Genomic DNA, 19,099 nt, shown 5'->3' on the forward strand with positions numbered 1-19,099 from the left:
CTTCCCATCATCCTTTTAACAAAACCACCCTGGCGAGCGCTTGGTCTTGCTTTAGGGCAAACTGCTTTGTTTGTAGGGCGTTTGCAGAAGAATCAGAATTTCAAGAGGAGAAATACCTTTATTACCAAGAAATGAAAATTGCAGAAGAATCGGGAAGATTTGGAGGATCCTAAAGACTTAAAGAAAAGGCCAATTAGGACATGATTGGGAAGGAAAGCCCAAATGTGGGTTTTGGGGTAGCACACTGTTAATGCAAGAGATGCATGTAAGAGCACATAAAAGTGCATGGATACCTCCAGTTTGGGATGGGCCAACCTTTTGTGCCTTATCCAAAAATCTCACATCGCATGCAAGTAATAGGTCTGGATTTGGAAGGGAAGGGAAAGGAGGGCGCAATGCCTTTGCAACCTTCCCCTCATTTCTCTTCCCTTCCTAAAGACACACAAGTGCGCAGTGGAGCAATGCGCTTCGATGCAGCGTCTGGGCCATGCAATAACTTCAAACATTTTCCTAGGAGGGGGAAATCACAGTATCAGCATCAAATTGCAAGAAGGAGGAGACGCAGGTGATATTTTTAGGGTGGGATGGGGGTCACCTATGGAGGGGAAAAGGTCCCAAAAGTCACTGGAGCCACATCAGCGGAGTGCAAGTTCTCTCCAAGAAAAAGAGGACTGCATTAGCAGCCAATGGCTTCAGCTTCGTCGGGAAGCCGGTCGGAGCGGGTCCATTTTGGCCGTTCCCAGATGTTTAGGCTGTCGCCGCTTTGCAGCTCATGTGCAGCAGCTGTGTGTCGCTCATCCAAGGCCGGCTCCAGACCTGGAAGATGCAGATTTCTCTCTGGAAGGAAGCAAAAAGGAGAGGAGAGGAAAGGGATGGTTAGAGCCGGGCAAAGCCATCCCTTGGGGATTCTGGGATGCACATTGGAGAGGATTTTTCATTGCTGTTGCAATGCGCCATCAAGCTGAATTGCACTCATGGCAGCGATGTCCAAACTCTGGCCCTCCAGGCGTTTTGGACTTCAACTCCCAGAAGCCTCAGCCTTCTTGGCCAATGGTCTGGGATGCTGGGAGCTGCGGTCCAAAACCCCTGGAGGGCCAGAGTTTGGACATCACTGACTTAACCTAAACCCAGGGCTTCCAGGGCTGAGCAGGGATTCGAACTCCAGCCCTGGCTCTGCTTATTGCACCATTCTGGGCATTACTGACGCATTTTAATGCTCTCGATGGGGAAAGAAAAACAAACTGCGCAGAGGTGATGGGGTTCCCCTCTGAGCGCCCCATAAACCCTCCGGCAATGTATTCGAAACATGCGGAACCGGTTTTGCAGCGCAGACGCCGACGCATCGCCGTCTCATCCCAAGATGACTGTCAAGGCAAGAATGGTGAGGGAAGCTAAGGCCACGTGGCACGACGGGGATTGCAAAACGGCATGGAAAACATGCCCAAGCCCCAGGAGGTCAGGAGGCTTGGGTTCAACATCATGGAAAAGGCACTCTGCACATGCTCAGAGGTGTTTACATATCATTGCTTGATTCCTCCGCACAGACACACATGGAAGGAAGGCAGCTTAATCATAAAGTGCTGGTATATGTTGAAGTATCCTAACAGTAATAATACATAGAGAGATCTTGCAGCACCTTTGAGGCTCACTGAAAGAAAGAAGTTGGCAGCAGGAGCTGTCCTAGACTAAAGCCCACTTCCTCAGATGCATTTAGTCTCAAAGGTGCTATAAAATCTCTATATCTTTGAATCCTATTATTATTATTATTATTATTATTATTATTATTATTATTCGAAAGAAAGAAATTGGCAGCATGAGTTTTCCTAGGCTAAAATCTACTTCCTCAGATGCATTCAGCCTCAAAGGTGCCACAAGATCTCCATACCTTTGAACTCTATTATTATTATTATTATTATTATTATTATTATTATTATTATTATTATTATTATTATATAATATCTATATCTTTTATTATTATTCTTATTATTCTTATTATTCTTATTGCATCTCAATGCATTCCTCGGTCAAGACGGCTGTGGATTTTGGGAGCTGATGTCCCCAAAAAACCTCTAGAGAACCAGAGTTTGGGAATTATGGCTCTAAACCTGCATTGATCCCCATAGACTTTGGTCTTCCAGACTGTTCTGGACTCCAGCTCCCAGAATTCCTGGCTGGGGCTTCTGGGAGCTGGAGTCCAAAATACCTGGAGGACCAAAGTTTGGGAATTGAGGAAGAGGCAGGCAGGAAGTCATCCCTAGTAGTCACAGCTCAGGTGTTTTGGGTGACTGGTGACACAGAGTCACCAGTTGGCACCTGTTTATTTGTGCAATGATTCATGCTTAAGTACAGGAAGGAGCGGACCCAATTTTTATATCTATATCTATATATATATTGCAAGGGCGTATTTAGGGATTAGGGTGATGCAAGGCGCGGGTGTTTTTTGGACAGCCGCCCGGAATGGACAAAGGCGAGGGATGCCCATGGAAACGTGGCATGTGCCAGCTTGGCTCCTCCGAGTCGGTGCCACGCGAAGCATAGTTTTATGTAATGCAAGGTAAATGTTAAAAGGTTTATCTGGAAAAAGGCAAACAGGGTTTTAAAGGCAGAGAAATAAAGTAAAAGGAGCACCTGCGCAAGTTAGACAAAACAGGTGAGATCAAATCTATATCTATATCTAGATATAGATAGATTTGGAAGGGAAATAAAGTGAATCCTAAAAGCTGGAAGGGAAGAGGGTTGGATCATTACAATTAAAGTCTTTGGCCCCTTTGGACTTAAACGGACTATTATTATCACCCATTCTTACAATTTCAGGCATATATATATATATATTGTTTATCCTAGAAATGCTATACTACCCTGGTTCCTAAACATGATTCTGGAGACCCGGGTTCGAATCCCTGCCCTGGAGACCCACTGGGTCCAGACTGAAACCCACAGTAGATTTGTCAATGGCATTAAAAGCCACCATTAGGAAACAGACATGCACAAAAAGGGTTGTTGTTGTTGTTGTTGTTGTTATTGTTGTTGTGTTTAAACCTCACCCTTTGTTGGTTCTCCGGAGGCATCTGGCAATGCTCCAAGTCGAGGTCTTTGAGGCTGGATCCTGCTTCCTTTTTGCACAGAGTGTTGACCAGTTCAATGGTCAGCGAGTATTTCGTTCCCGCCACCACCTTCGGAGGAAAGCGAAACGAAAGAGGAATTAGGATTTACGCCGTACCCTTGCTTTGTGTGTCTTTGTGCGTTGTGCGCCTTAATGGAGACTCTAAGGCAACCCTATCCTGGGGTTTTCTTGGCAAGGTTTGTTCAGAGGAGCATTGCCCTTGCCTTCCCCTTTGGAGGCTGAGAGAGTGTGACTTCTTGCCCAAGGGCACCCAATGCCTTTCCATGGCTGAGCTAGGATTCGAACCCTGGTCTCCAGAGGCCGACACTCAAACCGCTATTGCCGCGCTGACCATTGCTTTGCTTTAACATTTTATGGGGGGAGCATGAAGAACAGAGAATGGCTGATATATATATATATATATATATATATATATATGGGGATTCAATGGTGGAATGGATCCAATGTGTATATGTGTGTGTGTATAATATAACTATTCCACTATTGGATCCATATATATATATATATATATATATATATATGATGTATTCCACCACTGGATCTACCTATATTTAATATATAGTATAATTATTTCACCGTTGGATCCACCAATAGATCTATTATATATAATATAATTATTCCACAACTGGATTCACCAAATAAATAAATAAATAAATAAATAAATTTTAGATTAAATAGAATTAAATTAATTAAATTAAATAGAAAACCTAGATTTCCCAACATTAGATCCCGCTAAAAAATCCTTATATATATATATATATATATATATATATATATATATATAAATAAATAAAAATCCTACTTATATGTATATATTTAAATTAAATTAAATTCCTCTCTCTCTCTCTCTCTCTCTCTCTCTGAATCCTTCCATTTTATCCTTTCTTAAACTAAAAGGAGAGGACCTGGGGGGGGGGCTGTGGGTGTGAAAGGTGGGCCTTAACCCTTTGGACCCCCCCAAGCTCTCGCCCCCGTCCTCCTGGGGAAGGGATGCTCCATGGGTCTCGGACCCTCCTTATGGCCTGGAACTTAGGGCTGTGCTGACCTGGCTCTTGGCCTCGAGGACCCGGAGGGCCTTGGAGCAGTAGAGGCTGTTGCTGGCCTCGTTGTAGGCTTGGAGGGCGAAGGCGGCGGCCTCCTTGACGTCCGGGTCCGAGGCGGAGCGCTCCCTCCATCCTCCGACGAAGCCCGGCTGCGCCAAGGACCAGGAGGCGGCGGAGAGGAGGACCGCGAGGAAGACCACCAGATGCTGCTCCATGGCTGGACGCGGGCGGAGTGAGGCCGCGCCTGCGCACAGGAGGCTCATCTGCAGCTCAGGACACGCCCCTCGGGGATGGGCGGCCAATCACAGCGCGGGAAAGGACAGGTAGAGACCATTAGGAAGGGTCAGCCAAACCCATTGGGATAACAATGGTTTTGAATGGTGCGCTGTCCCTGGTGCTGAAGTCACCCCTCAATTAGCTTCTGGCTCATCGCTCCCTAATGATCTAAGGTGCCAATGATTAATCAATGCGTTAATGGCAAGGAAAGACTTTGGGGTAATGGTCAGTCCTTGGGGCTGGAGTCAGACCTCCATTGGGTCCTGGGTGACCATGGCCTTCAGGAACCTGGGCTTTAAGTTCATTGCCCAGGTTTTGCCCATGGCTGGCAGAACTGGCATCAAGACTCCCATTGGGGCTTTGGTAGAGCCCCATCCCAGAAGGGAACCTTTGCCCCTGATGCTCCAAGGGCCAGGGCTGGGGATGATGGGGCTTCCGTGTCACGTGTGGTTGACCACTGCATTATGACTCTGGAGACCAGGGTTCGAATCCCGGCTCAGCCATGGAAATGCATTGGGTGGCCTTGGGCAATAGGTCACACTCTCTCCGCCTCAAAGAATGACCCTTTGAATAAATCTGACCAGTGTCCATTCATTCCTTTCATTTATCACAGCACTGTGTAAATTTACTCTATAAATAAAGCTTAATAATAATCCTCTGCAAGAGGAAAGGAAGGACGGGGAAGAGCCCTGTCTCGCACCCAGAACCGTCCCAGGAAAGAAGAACTAGGCTCCTGTGGTTTTTGGGAAACACTTTTAATATTGTGTTTAGTAGAACAGGACCATCAAGGAAAGCGTATCTTAGAGGCTGGGAAAGCGAAGCCACGGGGGTCGCAAGTGTAGGAATGGGAACACGGAAGAGTGACCCTTTGGCCACTGACCACTTGGACACGGGGTCAGCCTCTGTGGCCTAAATGGGTCCGTAGAAGCGGCGGTAGGCTTCCTGGAAGCCAATGTGATCGGCCAGTTCGTCGCAGGAAGGGTTGGTCTCGCAAACTTCGCGGTAGGCTTCAAAGGGGTCCGGAGTGACCGCCACCGGGGCAGAAAAGGCCGGGAACAACCTGACGGAAAGAGAATAATATTATTTTAATATTAAGATAATTAATATAATTAATATTATTTTATTAATATTATTAAAATAATAATAATAATAATAATAATAATTTTTAATAAAATAATATTCAAGGGGAGAAGGAACAGGTTTAATCTTTAAGATGATGATGATGATGATGATGATGATAATAATAATAATAATAATAATAATAATAATTTATAACTCCCCTTCTACCAAAGGGCAGTAGATCAGGACCTATACAATAAAAAGAAATAATGCCACACTATAAAATGTCAAAAGAGTAAAATAATACACTGATATATAAAGCCATGCTATCCTATACCTCTGCTATCCTAAGCCCAAATGCACCTGAGGAAGTAGATTTAAGTCCAAGAAAGCTCCTGCTGCCAACTTCTTTCTTTCCTTGGAGCCTCAACGCTGCTAAAGGATCTCTAAGGAGACTGGTTGCGCAGACAGACGTGTCTATGCCTTTGAGACCCATAACTTTGTGATAGAAACCCCTGTTTAAGGCAGGCGAAATATCCAGGGTCTCCCTCGAACCCACACCTGGCCCCACCTGTCTGTCTGTCTGTCTCCCAGGTAGACCTTTGTGCCTTTTTACCTGTTGTAGTTCCTCTTGTGTCTCTTCACAACTTCGGCACTTTCACGCCGGGAGACGAACGCTGTTGGGAGGAAAACCATTGGTTGATATTAAATCCCATTTGCCTCTTCCTTCCATGGGATCCCCTGGAGATCACCTCCTAGACCCACGGATCCTGAAATGATCCCACGGCCAGAGCCATCAAGGCCCTATACTGGGATATCAGAGAATAACATTATTATTATTATTATTATTAGTTTCTGGTTGTGTTAAACCAGCAACATCTAATAATAATAATAATAATAATAATAATAATAATAATAATAATAGCAATAATAATTTTATTCTCCCAATATAGGGACTCAATCTTTTCCATTCACTTATATATAGCCCAGCATGGTATGATTGTTTTTTGAGCATTGGACTATTATTACTCTGGAGACCAGGGTTCGAATCCCCGCTCAGCCATGGAAAACCACTGGGTTTGGGGCGAGTCACACTCTCTCGGCCTCAGCCTTCCTCCTAAATAACGTTTGCCATCTGGGGCTATTTGGCCAAACACATCCCTGTTTTCACCTGCGAAACGTCGGAGAGTTTGCCATTTATACTGTCAAACGGCTCTTACCACGGAAGAGTTGTGCCCCTTGGGCGCCATTTTGGGAAGCAAGGTGGCCTAGGAGTGCCATAAACAAAGGAATGCATTTTGCAGCCCTGTCCTCCCTGTCTCTAGACAGGCCTCTCCCTGTTGTTGGAAATGCAATGCCAGTCCTTGTTGCTCAAAGGACAGAAAGGCCTTTGCTTGCTGACCATTGCCTGCTCCTATCTCCAAATGATGCCAGTTCTGCAAAGGTGCCCTGTTTCTGCAAACATGGGCAAAAGGTCTCCCCAAGAAGAAAAGAAACCAAGGAGGAAAAGAGAAGGCAGAACTGACCTTTGGAGCCGGGAGAGTCCTTGGCACGGTTGGATTCAACGGAGGCATCGTCTGGAAAGAAGAAAGGCCAGAGAGATCAGGAAAGCATCCCTGGCCAAGGCTTGAAGGAGAAGACCATGGGCCTGAGAACATGGGGCCAAGCCACTTATGGGGCCACCATTAACCACTATTATCCCATTATTGGTTCATAAGGGGATCATAACGGGATCATAACCTATCTTTGCGCACAGAGAGAGAGAGAGAGAGAGAGAGAAGAGACAGTATATATACATATACTCTATGATTCTACATTGTATATATGGAATAAAGAACAGCACCAACAGCATGGAGGGTAGCAATGATAGACAGCCTTGGTGCCATCTTACCTGCGTGGCAAAGGCAGAAGGTGGCAGTAGCCAGGAAGGCGAGGAGAAGGAGCGTCTTCATCTTGGAGGTCTTCCTTGCTCCGGTTGCTCTTCTTCTGCGTTTCCATTCCCCATTTATAGTCCCTGGGCAAATGGTGCCCCCCTCGCCCTCTGCCTCGTCGGACCTGGCAAGGGATAGCAAGCCACAAAGCTGGTCCCAGCCTCCAGAGGAACGGAGGCCAAGTCTATTTCGGAGACGGGCCGCTTGGAAGGATGGAGTGCCAAGTGGAAATGGCAATTGTGGGTTTCTTTGGAGGGATGGAGGATTTGCAAGCCTTGCAAAGGATGGGTCAGCCAGGAACTGACCGCAGGACGGACACAGCGGATGGAGTAACCGTGGCATCTGGGTTTTAAAAGGAAGGTGCCACCAGGACCTTCTGGGTGTTGCTTGCAAATAAAGTTGGCCCTCCTCCGTATCCACGGCTCTGTCATCCATGGGCCCAACCTGCTTGAAAACACTTAAAAAGAAGATCAATTCCAAACCCCCCAAAAACTCTTCTATTTTATATATAAGGGGCACCATTTTGCTGTTTTAATATTATATATTATAATATATTAATATATTAACATTATAACGTATAAACACTTGGAAACTCAAAAAGACTGGGGCAAAAGGAAAGCTGTTCATACTTGGTTTTCTGCATTTATGGGACTTGTGTATTAGGAACCATCCCTCCTTGCGTCCATAAAGTCATTCCGTTCTTGTTCCTGGCGTTATTTGGGCAATGTGGCTTAGTGCCACCCTCAAATAACAAGTTATAGGAAGCTACGTTACTTGTCACTCCTTCTTCTGAAGGCAGCCAATACAAAGGTGCAAAAAGTGTGGCTTTAGGAATAGAAGGATTCTGAATAGGATGCAAAATGGAAGAGTGTTCCAGGCAGAGAGCCCAAGCGCCCTTTGCAACGAAGGGTGCTTTATGCCTCTTTGCAAGCCTCTTCCTTTGGAGCCGTCCTCCAAGAAAAGGAGGAGCGCTGGGCCTGGGCCAGGGAAGGAGAAAGAGCGGCAGCCGGCATATAATTACCAAGAAGCGGCACTGTGGCTCCGCTGCCAGGGCTCCCTTTCCGCTCGGATGTGGCCGGCCAAAGGATAACCCCAACGTTTTCATCTCAGTCCAGTCCCTTCATCGTTTCCCTCCCGCTGGGCATCTGGACAGAGAGCCCCAAAGCCCCAGAATGGCCTCCACAAGGAAGAAGCATTATCCCCGCTTGCACCAGACCCAAATCGCTCAGAAAGAAAGGAGGGCAGCCTCTCTTTCTCAAGTGCCACGTCTTCTGGGCATCTTGGCACAGGCTGAGTGCTCCTGGTCCCCAAATCCAAAACACTCCAAGATTGAAACCTAGGCTGAGCGACACCTTTGCTTTCTGATGTGCGCAAACTTTGCTTCCTGCAGAACATGCACAAGGCGTATATGATAGGTATGTTTCAATGTGCATAAATGTGCATGTGAAACGTAAATGAATTTTGTGCATAGATTTAGGTCCCAACTCCAAAATGTTAAATTATGCATATTCCAAAATCCAAAAGAAAATCCGACCCACTTGTACAAACTGGTCAGTTTTGTTGGCCGTTTGTGTGTATGATGTGCGACTTATGGCAACCGCATGAATTTCACCGGCTTTTCTTAAGCAAGGGATGCTCAGGGGTGGTTTTGCAAGTTCCTTCCTCTGAAACATCGCCTCCAGGACCTGATCTGCTTTGAGTTTTAAAGACCACAAGGCGCTTTCCTATGGCACTAAAATAAGCAAAATAGGGATTGCCAACCAGGAGTGTGTGTCTGCATATACGCAACAGTGAGAGGATGGGAAAGATGCAGGGGACAAATAGGATTATTTAACCCCCCCTCTTTAATTTTAAAGCCGCGATGCGCAGCCTATGAAGCAGGCAGTGGATTCAAGAGGGACGGATTGCAATTGCAGGAAGGGGACACTGCCCCCGTTCTTCTCTTGTGCAAAAAGGGCAGACATGTTGTGATGTGCAGCTTCCCACAGTGCCATTTTCAAAGCTTCAGTGCAAGAAAACACAGGTCTGAGGATGAGCATAGTCTTGAACCCCATTCCCTTGTCTTTGTCTGCCAGGGGAGGCCCTGATTCTCTCTGGAGAAGGTGGAAGCAAAAAGGAGCAGGCGTTTGGCGTCCTACGTGTCGAGTGGCGTCCTCAATGGCTTTGCGCTTCCCAAAACTTTGGCTGGAGACTGGCGGTCAAGCCCTCTCCCAGGCCTCCCACGCCAGCCACTGCTGGCCCCAAGGAAGGTGGCCAGAGCCAGCGGACAGAACCACCTGGCACCCAACTCTGTACTTATCATCTCACCAAGGAACTTGTGTTTACAAAACATGGGCAGCCTCACATGCAAACGCAACACTGGGCTCTAATGGGGAACAGATGTTGCAGAGACACAGCCGCTTGTTTTCCCCACTTCAGGGCAATGGCAAGGCTTGTCTTCGTAGGAAGCTTTAGCATTAGCTTTAAGGACACCGGTTCGGGTGCTAGTCCCAAGATCACATCTAAGCTCTGTCAATGGCTCTTTGAAACACTTTTAGAAATCCCATTATTTCCAAGCTCAGGCCTAAGAAAACATGCCAGATCCTGGTTGCACCTTCCTTTTGAACCCCAAATGGGATCATTACTCCAGACAGTCGGCCACTAATACTACAATTCCGTGGTCTGCTCCTGGCTGACCCACCCCTTGCAAGGCCAAGGTTTTGGGCTCCCCTTTCAGCCGATACAAACCCCACACCTTCCAAAAGACCACAACTGTCGTTTCCACTCAACACAACGCCCTGTTTATTTATACACCAACAACCAAGAAGGTGTGCATTTTGGGAACACTTTCGTCACACAAAAGAAACAGGCCCAACTGAGACCTCTCTCTCAAGGCACCCCAAAAGTCCCAAGAATGCTCCACTGGCAGCTTTTCCATTCCTCTCCGTTTGCCTGGCAAGACGTTGGCACCCATGGGCACACTCCGCCTCGGAGGGGGAAACGTCCTGCTCTTCGTGAGATGAACATTTCCCACTTTACAAAAAGCAAAGAGGAGGAAAAGGAAGAGAGAGGCAGGAATGACTGAAGTCCAGAGAAGAAGAGAAGTGATCTGGGCTTCCTGACACAGACACTGCAGCAAAGAAACCCAGGGCTTCTGGGGGCATCTGGCTGGACGTCAGGCCAGTGTCCAGAGAGTCCAAGGCTTTGGCCCAGCCACAAGAGTTCCTTGGGGAATGCCATGTCAGAGAGGCAGGCAAGTTACTTGTTTTCCAGAGGATGGATGGCCAGCTTCTTCTTGGAGGTGAAGCTCCTTCCCTGGGAAGCCAGCGAAGTCCAGCTCTCTCAGGGAACCTCCTCAAGGGTGCTTATGGTCCTCCGGCCGTCTGCAACAACCGCCTGGGAAGGAGGCAAGGATATTTCAATACCAACCGGAGTGACCCTCATTTAAAGTAATAAAATGAACACCCTCCTGGTTCAGGGCCTCTCTTGAAAGGGAAACTGTTGGCAACCAAAGCATCACAAGCCGGGGGAGGGTTAAAACTCTGGGCTTAAGATAATCAATAATCAATCATCTATCACACTGTGACCCTTCCCAGCCTCAGTTCGAGGCTGGTTCTAGGACTGAGGTATTTCCTGGATCTGGGCAGCCATTTGCAAAACGCCGCTCACCTGCCACTCGGCCTTGCGCCTCTCGATCTCCTCCTGAAGGTCCGCAATCTTCTTCCGTCCGGCCAGAACGGCTTCGGCCAGCCGGGCGTTCCCCGCCTCCTTCTCTTTCAGGGCCTTTTGGAGGAACTCGCGCTGCTTCAGGAGGTAGGGCACCACCACGCTGCGGACGTCGGCCTCCGGGACTCCGCTGGGACGCCTGATGGAGAGACGGGACCCGAGGCATCGGTGATTATTAATGCACAGCAACAACATCTCCCCGATAGTTTGCTGCTTTTCAAAGAGCAAGACCACAGGCCCAATTCCCACTTCTCTGCCACAAAATGGCAGCCACTGTGTCCCATGCGCCTTTCCACACTTGGAGCACCACAATCCCACTCTAACTGCCATGGCAACATCCTGTGGAATCGTGGGAGTTGTAATTTTGCAAGGCGCTACTAAGTTTTAAATGGAGTCTGGACGGCCATCTGTCACCGGGGATGCTTTGATTGAGAGTTCCTGCATGGCAGAATGGGGTTGGATTGGGTCAGGGCCCTTTTTGGGGTCTCTTCTGACTCTATGGATCATGGTGACTGAAGAGGGATCATGGCACTACGGCATGAAAGGGCCCTTGGGCCTGGCTCTGTGTGCTTTTACGAGGCATGACCATTGTTGGGCTGTTTTACGAAGCCACAAATCCCAGGGTGAACCATGGCACTATGACTCTACAGCAGTAGTTCCCAAACTTCAGTCCTCCCGATGCTTTGGACTTCAGCTCCCAGAATGCCATGCTGCTGGGGCTTCTGGCAGATGCAGGACCGAAGTTTGGGAACCAGTGCCCTAGAGCATGAAAGGGCCCCTGGGGCTTGGCTGCCTGGAGTTCTGGGTCCCTGCATGCCATTTTGTTTTACCGGGACAGTGAAAAGGAATAAGGCTGCTTCTTCCTTACCAGGCCGGCGCTTCCCTCTCCTTGGCTCCTTCCACAAGTTTATCCAGGGATTCGAAGAGCACCTTGAGGTTCCCTTCAGCCTTCAGCTCTTGGATCTCTCCCTGGGAAAAGAAGCCAAAGGCAGAGGGATACTGGGTTAGCCTTCTCTGTTCTGCAAAGGCAGGGATCCGGAAGGGCTTCGTCTGTCTCTCTCTCACCCGGATGGAGCTCTGCAGATGGGAGGCAAACTGGTCATAGACGCACTTGGTCAGCCTGGGCTGGGCTTTGTAGAGCCGCCGGTAGCACTTGGCAAACACCTGGAACCTGTTTTCGGGGAGAGAAAGAGCCCTCAGGAAGGTGCCTCTTAGGGCCTCCTCCTCCCAGAGAGAAAAGGCATCTGGGCCCAGGGTCTCCAAAGGCCTGCTTGCTTTCTGTCTCCCGGATCCAAAACCATAGACCCCCAAAAGGGCCATCCAGCCCAAGCCCCTTCTTCTGCCACGAAGGAGTCCCATTGGCAGATGGCAGCCATGCAGCCCTTCAAGTATTCAAGCAGGGCTTCCCTTCTCCAGTCCTTCCTGACAGGCCCTTCAGCCCTTTAGCCTCCCTCCTTTGGACACTTGGCTCCAGTCCCTCCGCATCCCTTTTGAGTCCTGGGGCCCAGCCTTATTCCCGGCGGGGCCTGAGCAGAGCAGAGCAGAGCGGGGCTAGGCTTCCCTTGAGGCAGCCTGGGACGGCCTTGGCCCTCTTGGGCTCCCAGACCCCTTCCAGCCAGGAGTCCCCCGTCATCCTGGGCCTGGGCCTGGCCTTTCTCCCTGGAGAAGGCCATTCAGCTCATGCCGAGTTCCATTCCTGGACCCTTTGCCCTGGGCCCAGAGGCAGGCCAGGGGCGCGTTCCGGCGCCAGAGAGGCGGAAGGTCGCCTTCCAGGGGAGGCTTTGAACAACCTCGTTCGGCGTGGGAAAGCGGAGGAGTCCCTTCTCCAGTGACTTTGGGGCCACAGATGCCGAGGCCACTCTCTGAAAAGCTACTTCGGGGGAGACAGCGGCCGAAGCCTCTCAAGCCTCTCCGCAGGGCGAAGGGCGAAGGAAGAGGCTCCTTTGGGGCCACAGCTCCCTTCTCAGCAGTCCAAGCCCTGGCTCAGCCTCTGCAGCAACTCTCGCGAGAGTTCCGCCCCAGATCCCGCGAGACTCCCCCTCCCTCCCTCCCTCCCTCTCCGCCGGTCGCCTTGGCAACGCTCTCTCTCTCTCTCTCTCTCTCTCACCCGCCGGTTTCGAGGGTCCGCAGGAAGGAGTCCACGATGAAGTCCAGCACCTGCTCCCGGCTCGGGGTCCCCTCCGGAGGAGCAGCCGACAGCGGCGCTGCTGGAACCGCCTCCGCCTCCGCCTCTCCCTCGGCGCCGCCCGCCTTCGCCGCTCCTTCGTCCGCCATCTTGGGCCGCCAAAAACCAGGATTCAAACGGCTGGGCCTAGCCACGCCCACTGACACCTCGTTCATGTCCGTCTCCGTCAAGTGACGCCCTTTTGCTCATTTGGCCCCGCCCCCACATAGACAGCCAATCGCCTAGCTTGGGGGCGTGGAAAAGGAACGCAGCGTAGTAGCAACGCTTTCATTGGACGCGGCGTCCTCTTGGCGTCCAATGAGAACGCTGCAAAGATAGTGGATTTCGAGCGGCCCCTAGCGGCCTCTGTCAGCATGGCAGCCTCATTTCCAAGTCTTAGGAACTGGAGGCTGGTTTTGGATAAGAAAGCCCAGAATCCCCCTTCGCTCCACTGACTGCTGTTCCCAGCATCCCCATACTCTGCCTGGCTGTGGACTGGAGCTCCCAGGAGCCTCTGTTTCCAAGACGGCACAGTGCCTGGCCCAAGTAGGGGATGCTGGGAGGCACAGTCCCAACAGTGGCTCCTTGCAACAAGTAACTTCCCAAGTGGTTTACTGTCATTCTATTCTGCTTCCTCTGCAATCTCTGGAAGTGGCGCAACAGCCACCCGTTTCCCCAAAGCAGAAGAGGCCAAGGTGTCTCAATCCCTTGTGGCTTGGGGCTCTTGTGCTTCTCTGGTGGGGAAACACCATTCTTCCCCCCAAACATGGCTCTCTTTAGGGCAAGGGAGCCCTGCAGGCCGCCTCCTCCTTTGGTCAATAGGAAAAGAAGAGCCACAGGAAAAGGGTCACATAAATAATAAAACCTTTAATCCACTTCAAAGTCCTCTGACAGCGCAGAACCAGAAACCCGTTTGCGCCCAAGACAGAAATACATTCAATGCCAGCGATGGCTTGGGTTTATTCCCATTTAGGGGCTCTGGAAAAGGGTTTCCCCTTTGACCCAACTCCCTCTTGGGCTCCTCCTGAAGCAAAACTAAAAGGTGGTTCTTGAGCCACAAAAGAGACTCCCTGCGGATCCTCTGCGTATTGAAGGAATGAGGTCTCTGCTTAAAGGAGGGGAAAGGGGGTTAAGGAGGAGAAGCCGAAGGCGCAGGTGGACTTCACCGGCGCTGGCTCCCCGTCATTTCATCAGCAGGAAGGGTCGCATGAGGACACAAGCCCTTTTCAGAAGTGTCAGCACTGAGAGATAGCAGAAAGTAAGCCTACGGCAAGGAGAGCCAGAGCAGCTTTTCCAGGAGCAGCCATCTCACCCCCAAGAAATAACGCCTGAGCTCCTTTGGCAAACCGAAGATGGAAGGCTTCAACCACGGTGATATTCACAGACCATTCCCTCCTACAAGCAAATTTAAAAGGGTAAGCCACTTTCCACGGCCTGGTTTTGTGCCACGTCTCTTGGCTAAATGTGGCCAGTGTGAAGATAGAAAAGGGGGTTCCTTGGTTCTTAAAGGGCACCCCAAATGCCCAGCGCCACAGGCGCCGTCGGTGAAGGCCCAGAGGGACACGGCATTTTGCAGCAACTAACAGCCACCGGCTTTGCCCCTTGCGGCGTCTGAACCTGCTTCTTAAGGAAGAGCCCTGCAAAGGCCAGGAAGGCTCTGCGCAGCTGCTTCCCGATTATGGCACACAAATAAACGCCGACCCCATGGTTCTAAAACATGGGTTTGCTTCTTGCAGAGAAGAGATCCAAAGTGCAAAGCGCATCATCGTCTCCCCAGCGTCTCTCTCCATCCCACTCCAGAGCAAGAGCATCCGCCTTTGCCCTCTTTGTGCCAATTCCCTTTCCCTGCCTTGGGCTTTTCGGAGACTAAGGTGGCAACACAACGGCTGAGGATGGCGGCCGAAGGGGAGCTGTGCTTTTGGGAAACGTGGGGTCAGCACCAGAGTTACAACAGCAAAGACGGCCAGCGCCAGAGGGGCAAGGGATGCCAATTCAGGTTTCGGCCCTCCTCCTCTCTGGCTGATTGCAGGCAGAAAGAGGGACCCAGACTGACCTTCTAGGGCCACATCTCCATTAGCCATGCTGCCTAAAGGGAAAGCCATCCCCTTCTTCTTCTACTTCCCTGCAACCCAGTGTGCCCTCTCTGCCTCCCGACCCTCTGACAGATTAACACTGGAGACTGACACAGCCACATTCGCACAAAGGCCAAGAGAAGTTTGGTAGGAGACTTTTGGAAAGCCCTGAAGGGAGGTTATGGATCTGAACAAGGATTGGGAGGGGAGGCATTAGTAATCCAAGGGCAGTTACACTTGCCCCTACTCACATTCGCAAAGGCCACGGAGGAAGAAAAGGTGCCTCTTCCCCAGAGGAGGGGATTTTAAACCCCTTCTCCATGAAGAAGACACAGATACAACATAACAATTGTGGACCACAACTCCTGTACACTTAAAAAAGAAAAGACATATAAGTCTCAGAAATCACCTTTGACACATCAGAAATAAGAAGAGGTGGAAAGGAAATGGCAACCGCCTCCGATACAAGAAGCGGCTTTGGCAAGAGAGTTTCCGAGGGAATACAAAAGAAGGGAGAGACTTCTATGTACAGAACTGGTAGAAATGTCCAGGTACGGATCTCGTCTCCCCAAAGAAAGTCCTGGCCTTGGAGCATTTTCTCCACCTGAAACCGTTTGGGGTTTGTTTTCTGGAAGTTCTGGAAATGGCGCTCTCTTCCGTTTCGTAAACGCATGGCTTTTCGACTTGTGCGACTGGCGCTGTCTCCAGGAGGTGGGTCTCTAGCAAAGAGAACTGGAAACTGGCTGCAGAAGAAAATGCTACTTGGCAGGAAGCATTAAGTCTCTCTCTCTCTCAGAATAAAAAAGAGGTGGAAGGAAAGAACGGAGGGGGAAAAAGAAAGACCAGGAGATGTGCCAGTTTCACTCACAGATTGAACCAGTTCAGGAGTCTCTACAGTAGGCGCTTCGTTTGCAGAGAGCTGCACTTAGTCCAAAGGGGTGCAGCCACAAAGGAGGAGGTGGGCTTCTTACTGGGGTGGCTTCTTCCCCACTAACCTTTCACCCCCCGCTCTCTTTCCTTGCACCGTCCTTGCTTTTGGGTGACTTTCCAACCGTTCCACAATGGCCCAGGAGACTGCAGAGAGACCCATCCGTTCTCTCTCTCTCGCCCTCCTCCTTTTCTCACTCAACCCCCTTCCCCCAGTTTGGCCAGTACTACCAGTGCCGAGAGTCCACCAGCTCCGGACGGAGGCTCAGCTTCTTCAGGGTCTCGTACCCCACGACGATGACGATGGTCGAAGGGGTGGCAGAGATGATGCGGGCCGAGAGACCCTTGGTCAGCCCCCAGGGGCCTTCCTCCGCCATCAGCTGCTTGAACGTGAGGAGGATGGAGCTCTTGCCTTCCACCTGCCAGGAGAGAAGACAGACAGACAGACAGAGAAGGGGCCTGAGGGCCATCTCACTGCTGAGGGTCATCCCACTGTGGACCAGATCTTCCGTAGCTTTAGCTGGATATTCCTTTCTTGAAATCTGAACCCTATCCTTAGTTTGGACCCTATCCTCTGAAGGAGCAGAAAACAAGGCCATCTTTCCTTCTCCAAACTAAGCAAACACACCATAGACAGAAACTCTCTCTCTCTCTCCAAATAGTCACTTTCTGTGTTAAACAAACCCAAATGCTGAGACCTTTTGTAAGATGCACAAGACAGGATTATGGCTGGTTCTCCTTCCCCTCCATTTCTCTGTTTTATTTTCTCCCATGCTTTCCCCCCCAAAAGCACGCAGCTTGCCTTTCGGACTCAAGTGCCCAAGGGCATGGGCAGCTATTGATCCACATAACTGGCAGCCTGCCCTTTTCTCCCCGAGGACCCAAAGCGGACCCCCGCCCACCAAAGCCCCGCTCAGCCCCCCTTACTGACCTGGACGCGGGCCCGGATGACGTCCATGGGGTTGGTGAGCGTGGAAGCCGTGGCGGCGGCCATCGGCCCTGAGATGGCTTGGAGGAGCAGGTGAGGGCAGTCTCTGGGGGTCAGGTTGGCAAGCTGTTCTGGAAATGGGAGCGAGAGGCAAGCTAAGCTGGGCCAGAGGCAGTCTACCCCAATTCAACTGCTGGTGAAAAGCTTTCTCCTACCTCCACATTCAAAAGCAGTCTATCTTATAGGACAGTTATTGGAGCAAAGCCCAGGCCATGGCGGTCTCCGTCTGGCCTAAAGGCAATGCTGGAAATCAAATACTGGGCTGTGGGGCTCACTGGACAGAGCCAGCACAATCCAGATGTGGCCGGACTACAACACCCACCATCCTTGGCTGCTAACTGGGGCTGGTGGGATTTGATCTCCCTGTCTGGAACGGTGCAGCACTTCTCCACACACATATCATAAAGAGAGACTTGTCTTCCATTTTGCAACCGAGGAATTTAAAGTAAGGGACAAGATGCCTGTGTTCCTCGAAGCACAGACACATGTGTAATTCATGCAAAGATAACAAAACAATGCATTTTAAGTCTCCACCCCCAAATCACAGGTTTTTCTCAAGTTCTCCCTCAGGCTAGATGTGAACAAAAGCGAAATATTGTTCCTTTTGCCCAGCACACTTTGTTCCAATCTGAGAATTTTATGCGGCAGCAACGGTCTAAACCTATTAGGCCTGAAGAACACCTCTTTTGTTTCCCCCTCAAAATTGTCATTGTCTGCAAACAAGAGCAGCTGCCCTGAAGGGAACATTTATGTCTTAACTCACATTTTTAAAGCTTGCAGAGTACTTGGGGCATGTGCTGGGTTGCATCCACAGTGCACTATTAGGGCACTGTGACACCTCTGTAACCTTCACAGTGAAAGTGCTGCCAAAAAGCAAACACAGTGCAATGTGGATATACCCCCGACCAAGTGTCTTATGCTCCTTATGTTGTTTCCTGACTTGTTTCTCCTACCAAACAGCTTCTGTGAGTGTAAGGCACCTCCCTCCCTCTGAAATACAGACCCCCAAATCGGTCAAGGGGTCCACCCTTTGCTTGCAGAGGGGGCCCTTCTTACCTGCGTAGAAGTGGTAGAAGGGCCACCAGACAGCACTGTTGGGAATGTAGGTGAGCAGGGAGGCCACGTAGCCCCGGTAGAAGCCTCGCAGGCCATCGGCCTTGAAGATCTGGGCAATAATGTCCCGCGTCTGGCCGAAGACGGGGAAGCGCTTGCTCTGGCCGGCCTGGACCTTGAAGCGGCCCATGGTGTTTCCCAGGCGCTGCATCATCAGGTGCTGGGAGACGACGTCGATGGGGACGGTGATGCTCTGGGCCACCAGGGAGGCGGAGCCGCCGGCCACCAGCGACTTGACGGTGTTGCTGTTGCTGTAGTGGGAGACGTACTTGCGGGTGAGCTCATAGGTGGTGACGTAGCACTGGCCTGAGATGAGGGTGAAGGTGTTGACCAGGAAGCCCCGGTACAGGCCGGCCGCCCCTTCCGCCCGCAGGATCTTGCCGAAGGCGTCAAAGGTCCCGTTGTAGAGGCTCTTCCCCTTCTGGACCTGCAGCCGCGTCCGGATGAGAGTGAAGGGGTAGACGCTGACCCGGATCATCATGGTCATGCAGACGCCAAAGACGTAGAACTTCTTCTTGTCCAGGTGCTCCCACTCGATGATCTGGATGTTGCGCTTGTCTTCCATGGCTGAGGCGCCCTGGCGGGGAAGGAGGGAGAAGCAGGTGTGAGTTCTTGCTAGAGGCAGCAGCGGGAGACAAGGCCTTCCCAGTGACTGCTCCCATCCTATGGGACTCCCTGCCACAGGAGGCTCCGCTAG

The 19,099-nt window shown here is 50.5% G+C and overlaps 4 protein-coding genes across 4 annotated transcripts in view; all 4 read right to left on the reverse strand.

Moving 5' to 3' along the window:
* Nucleotides 1-98: 98 nt before the first annotated feature.
* On the reverse strand, nt 99-4,399 carry LOC149302227 (cystatin-like). Its single transcript, XM_089483092.1, has 3 exons — nt 4,170-4,399; nt 3,045-3,173; nt 99-837 (listed from the first exon to the last, which is right to left on the reverse strand). Exons 1-3 carry the CDS (start codon nt 4,380-4,382, stop codon nt 748-750), a joined length of 432 nt encoding a protein of 143 aa, XP_089339218.1. The 5' UTR covers nt 4,383-4,399; the 3' UTR covers nt 99-747.
* An 820-nt stretch (nt 4,400-5,219) lies between these two features.
* On the reverse strand, nt 5,220-8,001 carry LOC149302228 (uncharacterized). The gene is made up of 4 exons (XM_089483317.1): nt 7,394-8,001; nt 7,029-7,079; nt 6,119-6,179; nt 5,220-5,503 (listed from the first exon to the last, which is right to left on the reverse strand). The coding sequence occupies exons 1-4, from the start codon at nt 7,953-7,955 to the stop codon at nt 5,353-5,355; spliced, it is 825 nt and encodes a 274-aa protein (XP_089339443.1). The 5' UTR covers nt 7,956-8,001; the 3' UTR covers nt 5,220-5,352.
* Nucleotides 8,002-10,190: 2,189 nt separating this feature from the next.
* Nucleotides 10,191-13,478, reverse strand: LOC149302229 (polyamine-modulated factor 1-like). Its single transcript, XM_089483318.1, has 5 exons — nt 13,246-13,478; nt 12,204-12,309; nt 12,007-12,107; nt 11,082-11,277; nt 10,191-10,808 (listed from the first exon to the last, which is right to left on the reverse strand). The coding sequence occupies exons 1-5, from the start codon at nt 13,476-13,478 to the stop codon at nt 10,755-10,757; spliced, it is 690 nt and encodes a 229-aa protein (XP_089339444.1). The 3' UTR covers nt 10,191-10,754.
* Nucleotides 13,479-14,149: 671 nt separating this feature from the next.
* Nucleotides 14,150-19,099, reverse strand: part of LOC149302230 (solute carrier family 25 member 44-like) — a 6,361-nt gene continuing 1,411 nt past the window's right edge. The window contains exons 2-4 of the mRNA XM_089483316.1: nt 18,346-18,979; nt 17,233-17,360; nt 14,150-16,720 (exon numbers count right to left, since the gene is read on the reverse strand). Coding sequence (XP_089339442.1) covers nt 16,529-16,720; nt 17,233-17,360; nt 18,346-18,967 — 942 coding nt within the window. The 5' untranslated portion in view covers nt 18,968-18,979 and the 3' untranslated portion in view covers nt 14,150-16,528. The remainder of the gene's footprint in view (nt 16,721-17,232; nt 17,361-18,345; nt 18,980-19,099) is intronic.

Source organism: Sceloporus occidentalis, unplaced genomic scaffold, assembly GCF_023333645.1.
Source record: "Sceloporus occidentalis isolate IW3139 unplaced genomic scaffold, rSceOcc1.0.p SCAF_20, whole genome shotgun sequence".
NCBI classification, from domain to species: domain Eukaryota; kingdom Metazoa; phylum Chordata; class Lepidosauria; order Squamata; family Phrynosomatidae; genus Sceloporus; species Sceloporus occidentalis.

Bases quoted from the DNA above. Each gene is read 5' to 3' on its own strand.
- LOC149302227 (XM_089483092.1), bottom strand. From the start codon at position 4,382: ATGGAGCAGCATCTGGTGGTCTTCCTCGCGGTCCTCCTCTCCGCCGCC. The intron at 3,174-4,169 runs GTCAGCACAGCC...TTTCCTCCGAAG, and splicing joins TCCTCGAGGCCAAGAGCCAG to GTGGTGGCGGGAACGAAATA. The intron at 838-3,044 runs GTGAGGTTTAAA...GCTTCCTTCCAG, and splicing joins CTCCGGAGAACCAACAAAGG to AGAGAAATCTGCATCTTCCA.
- LOC149302228 (XM_089483317.1), bottom strand. From the start codon at position 7,955: ATGGTGCCCCTTATATATAAAATAGAAGAGTTTTTGGGGGGTTTGGAA. The intron at 6,180-7,028 runs GTCAGTTCTGCC...TCCTCCCAACAG, and splicing joins GGACTCTCCCGGCTCCAAAG to CGTTCGTCTCCCGGCGTGAA. The intron at 5,504-6,118 runs GTAAAAAGGCAC...TCTTTCCGTCAG, and splicing joins CACAAGAGGAACTACAACAG to GTTGTTCCCGGCCTTTTCTG.
- LOC149302229 (XM_089483318.1), bottom strand. From the start codon at position 13,478: ATGAACGAGGTGTCAGTGGGCGTGGCTAGGCCCAGCCGTTTGAATCCT. The intron at 12,310-13,245 runs GTGAGAGAGAGA...CCCCGAAAACAG, and splicing joins CGGACCCTCGAAACCGGCGG to GTTCCAGGTGTTTGCCAAGT. The intron at 11,278-12,006 runs GTAAGGAAGAAG...TCTCTCCATCAG, and splicing joins GAGAGGGAAGCGCCGGCCTG to GCGTCCCAGCGGAGTCCCGG.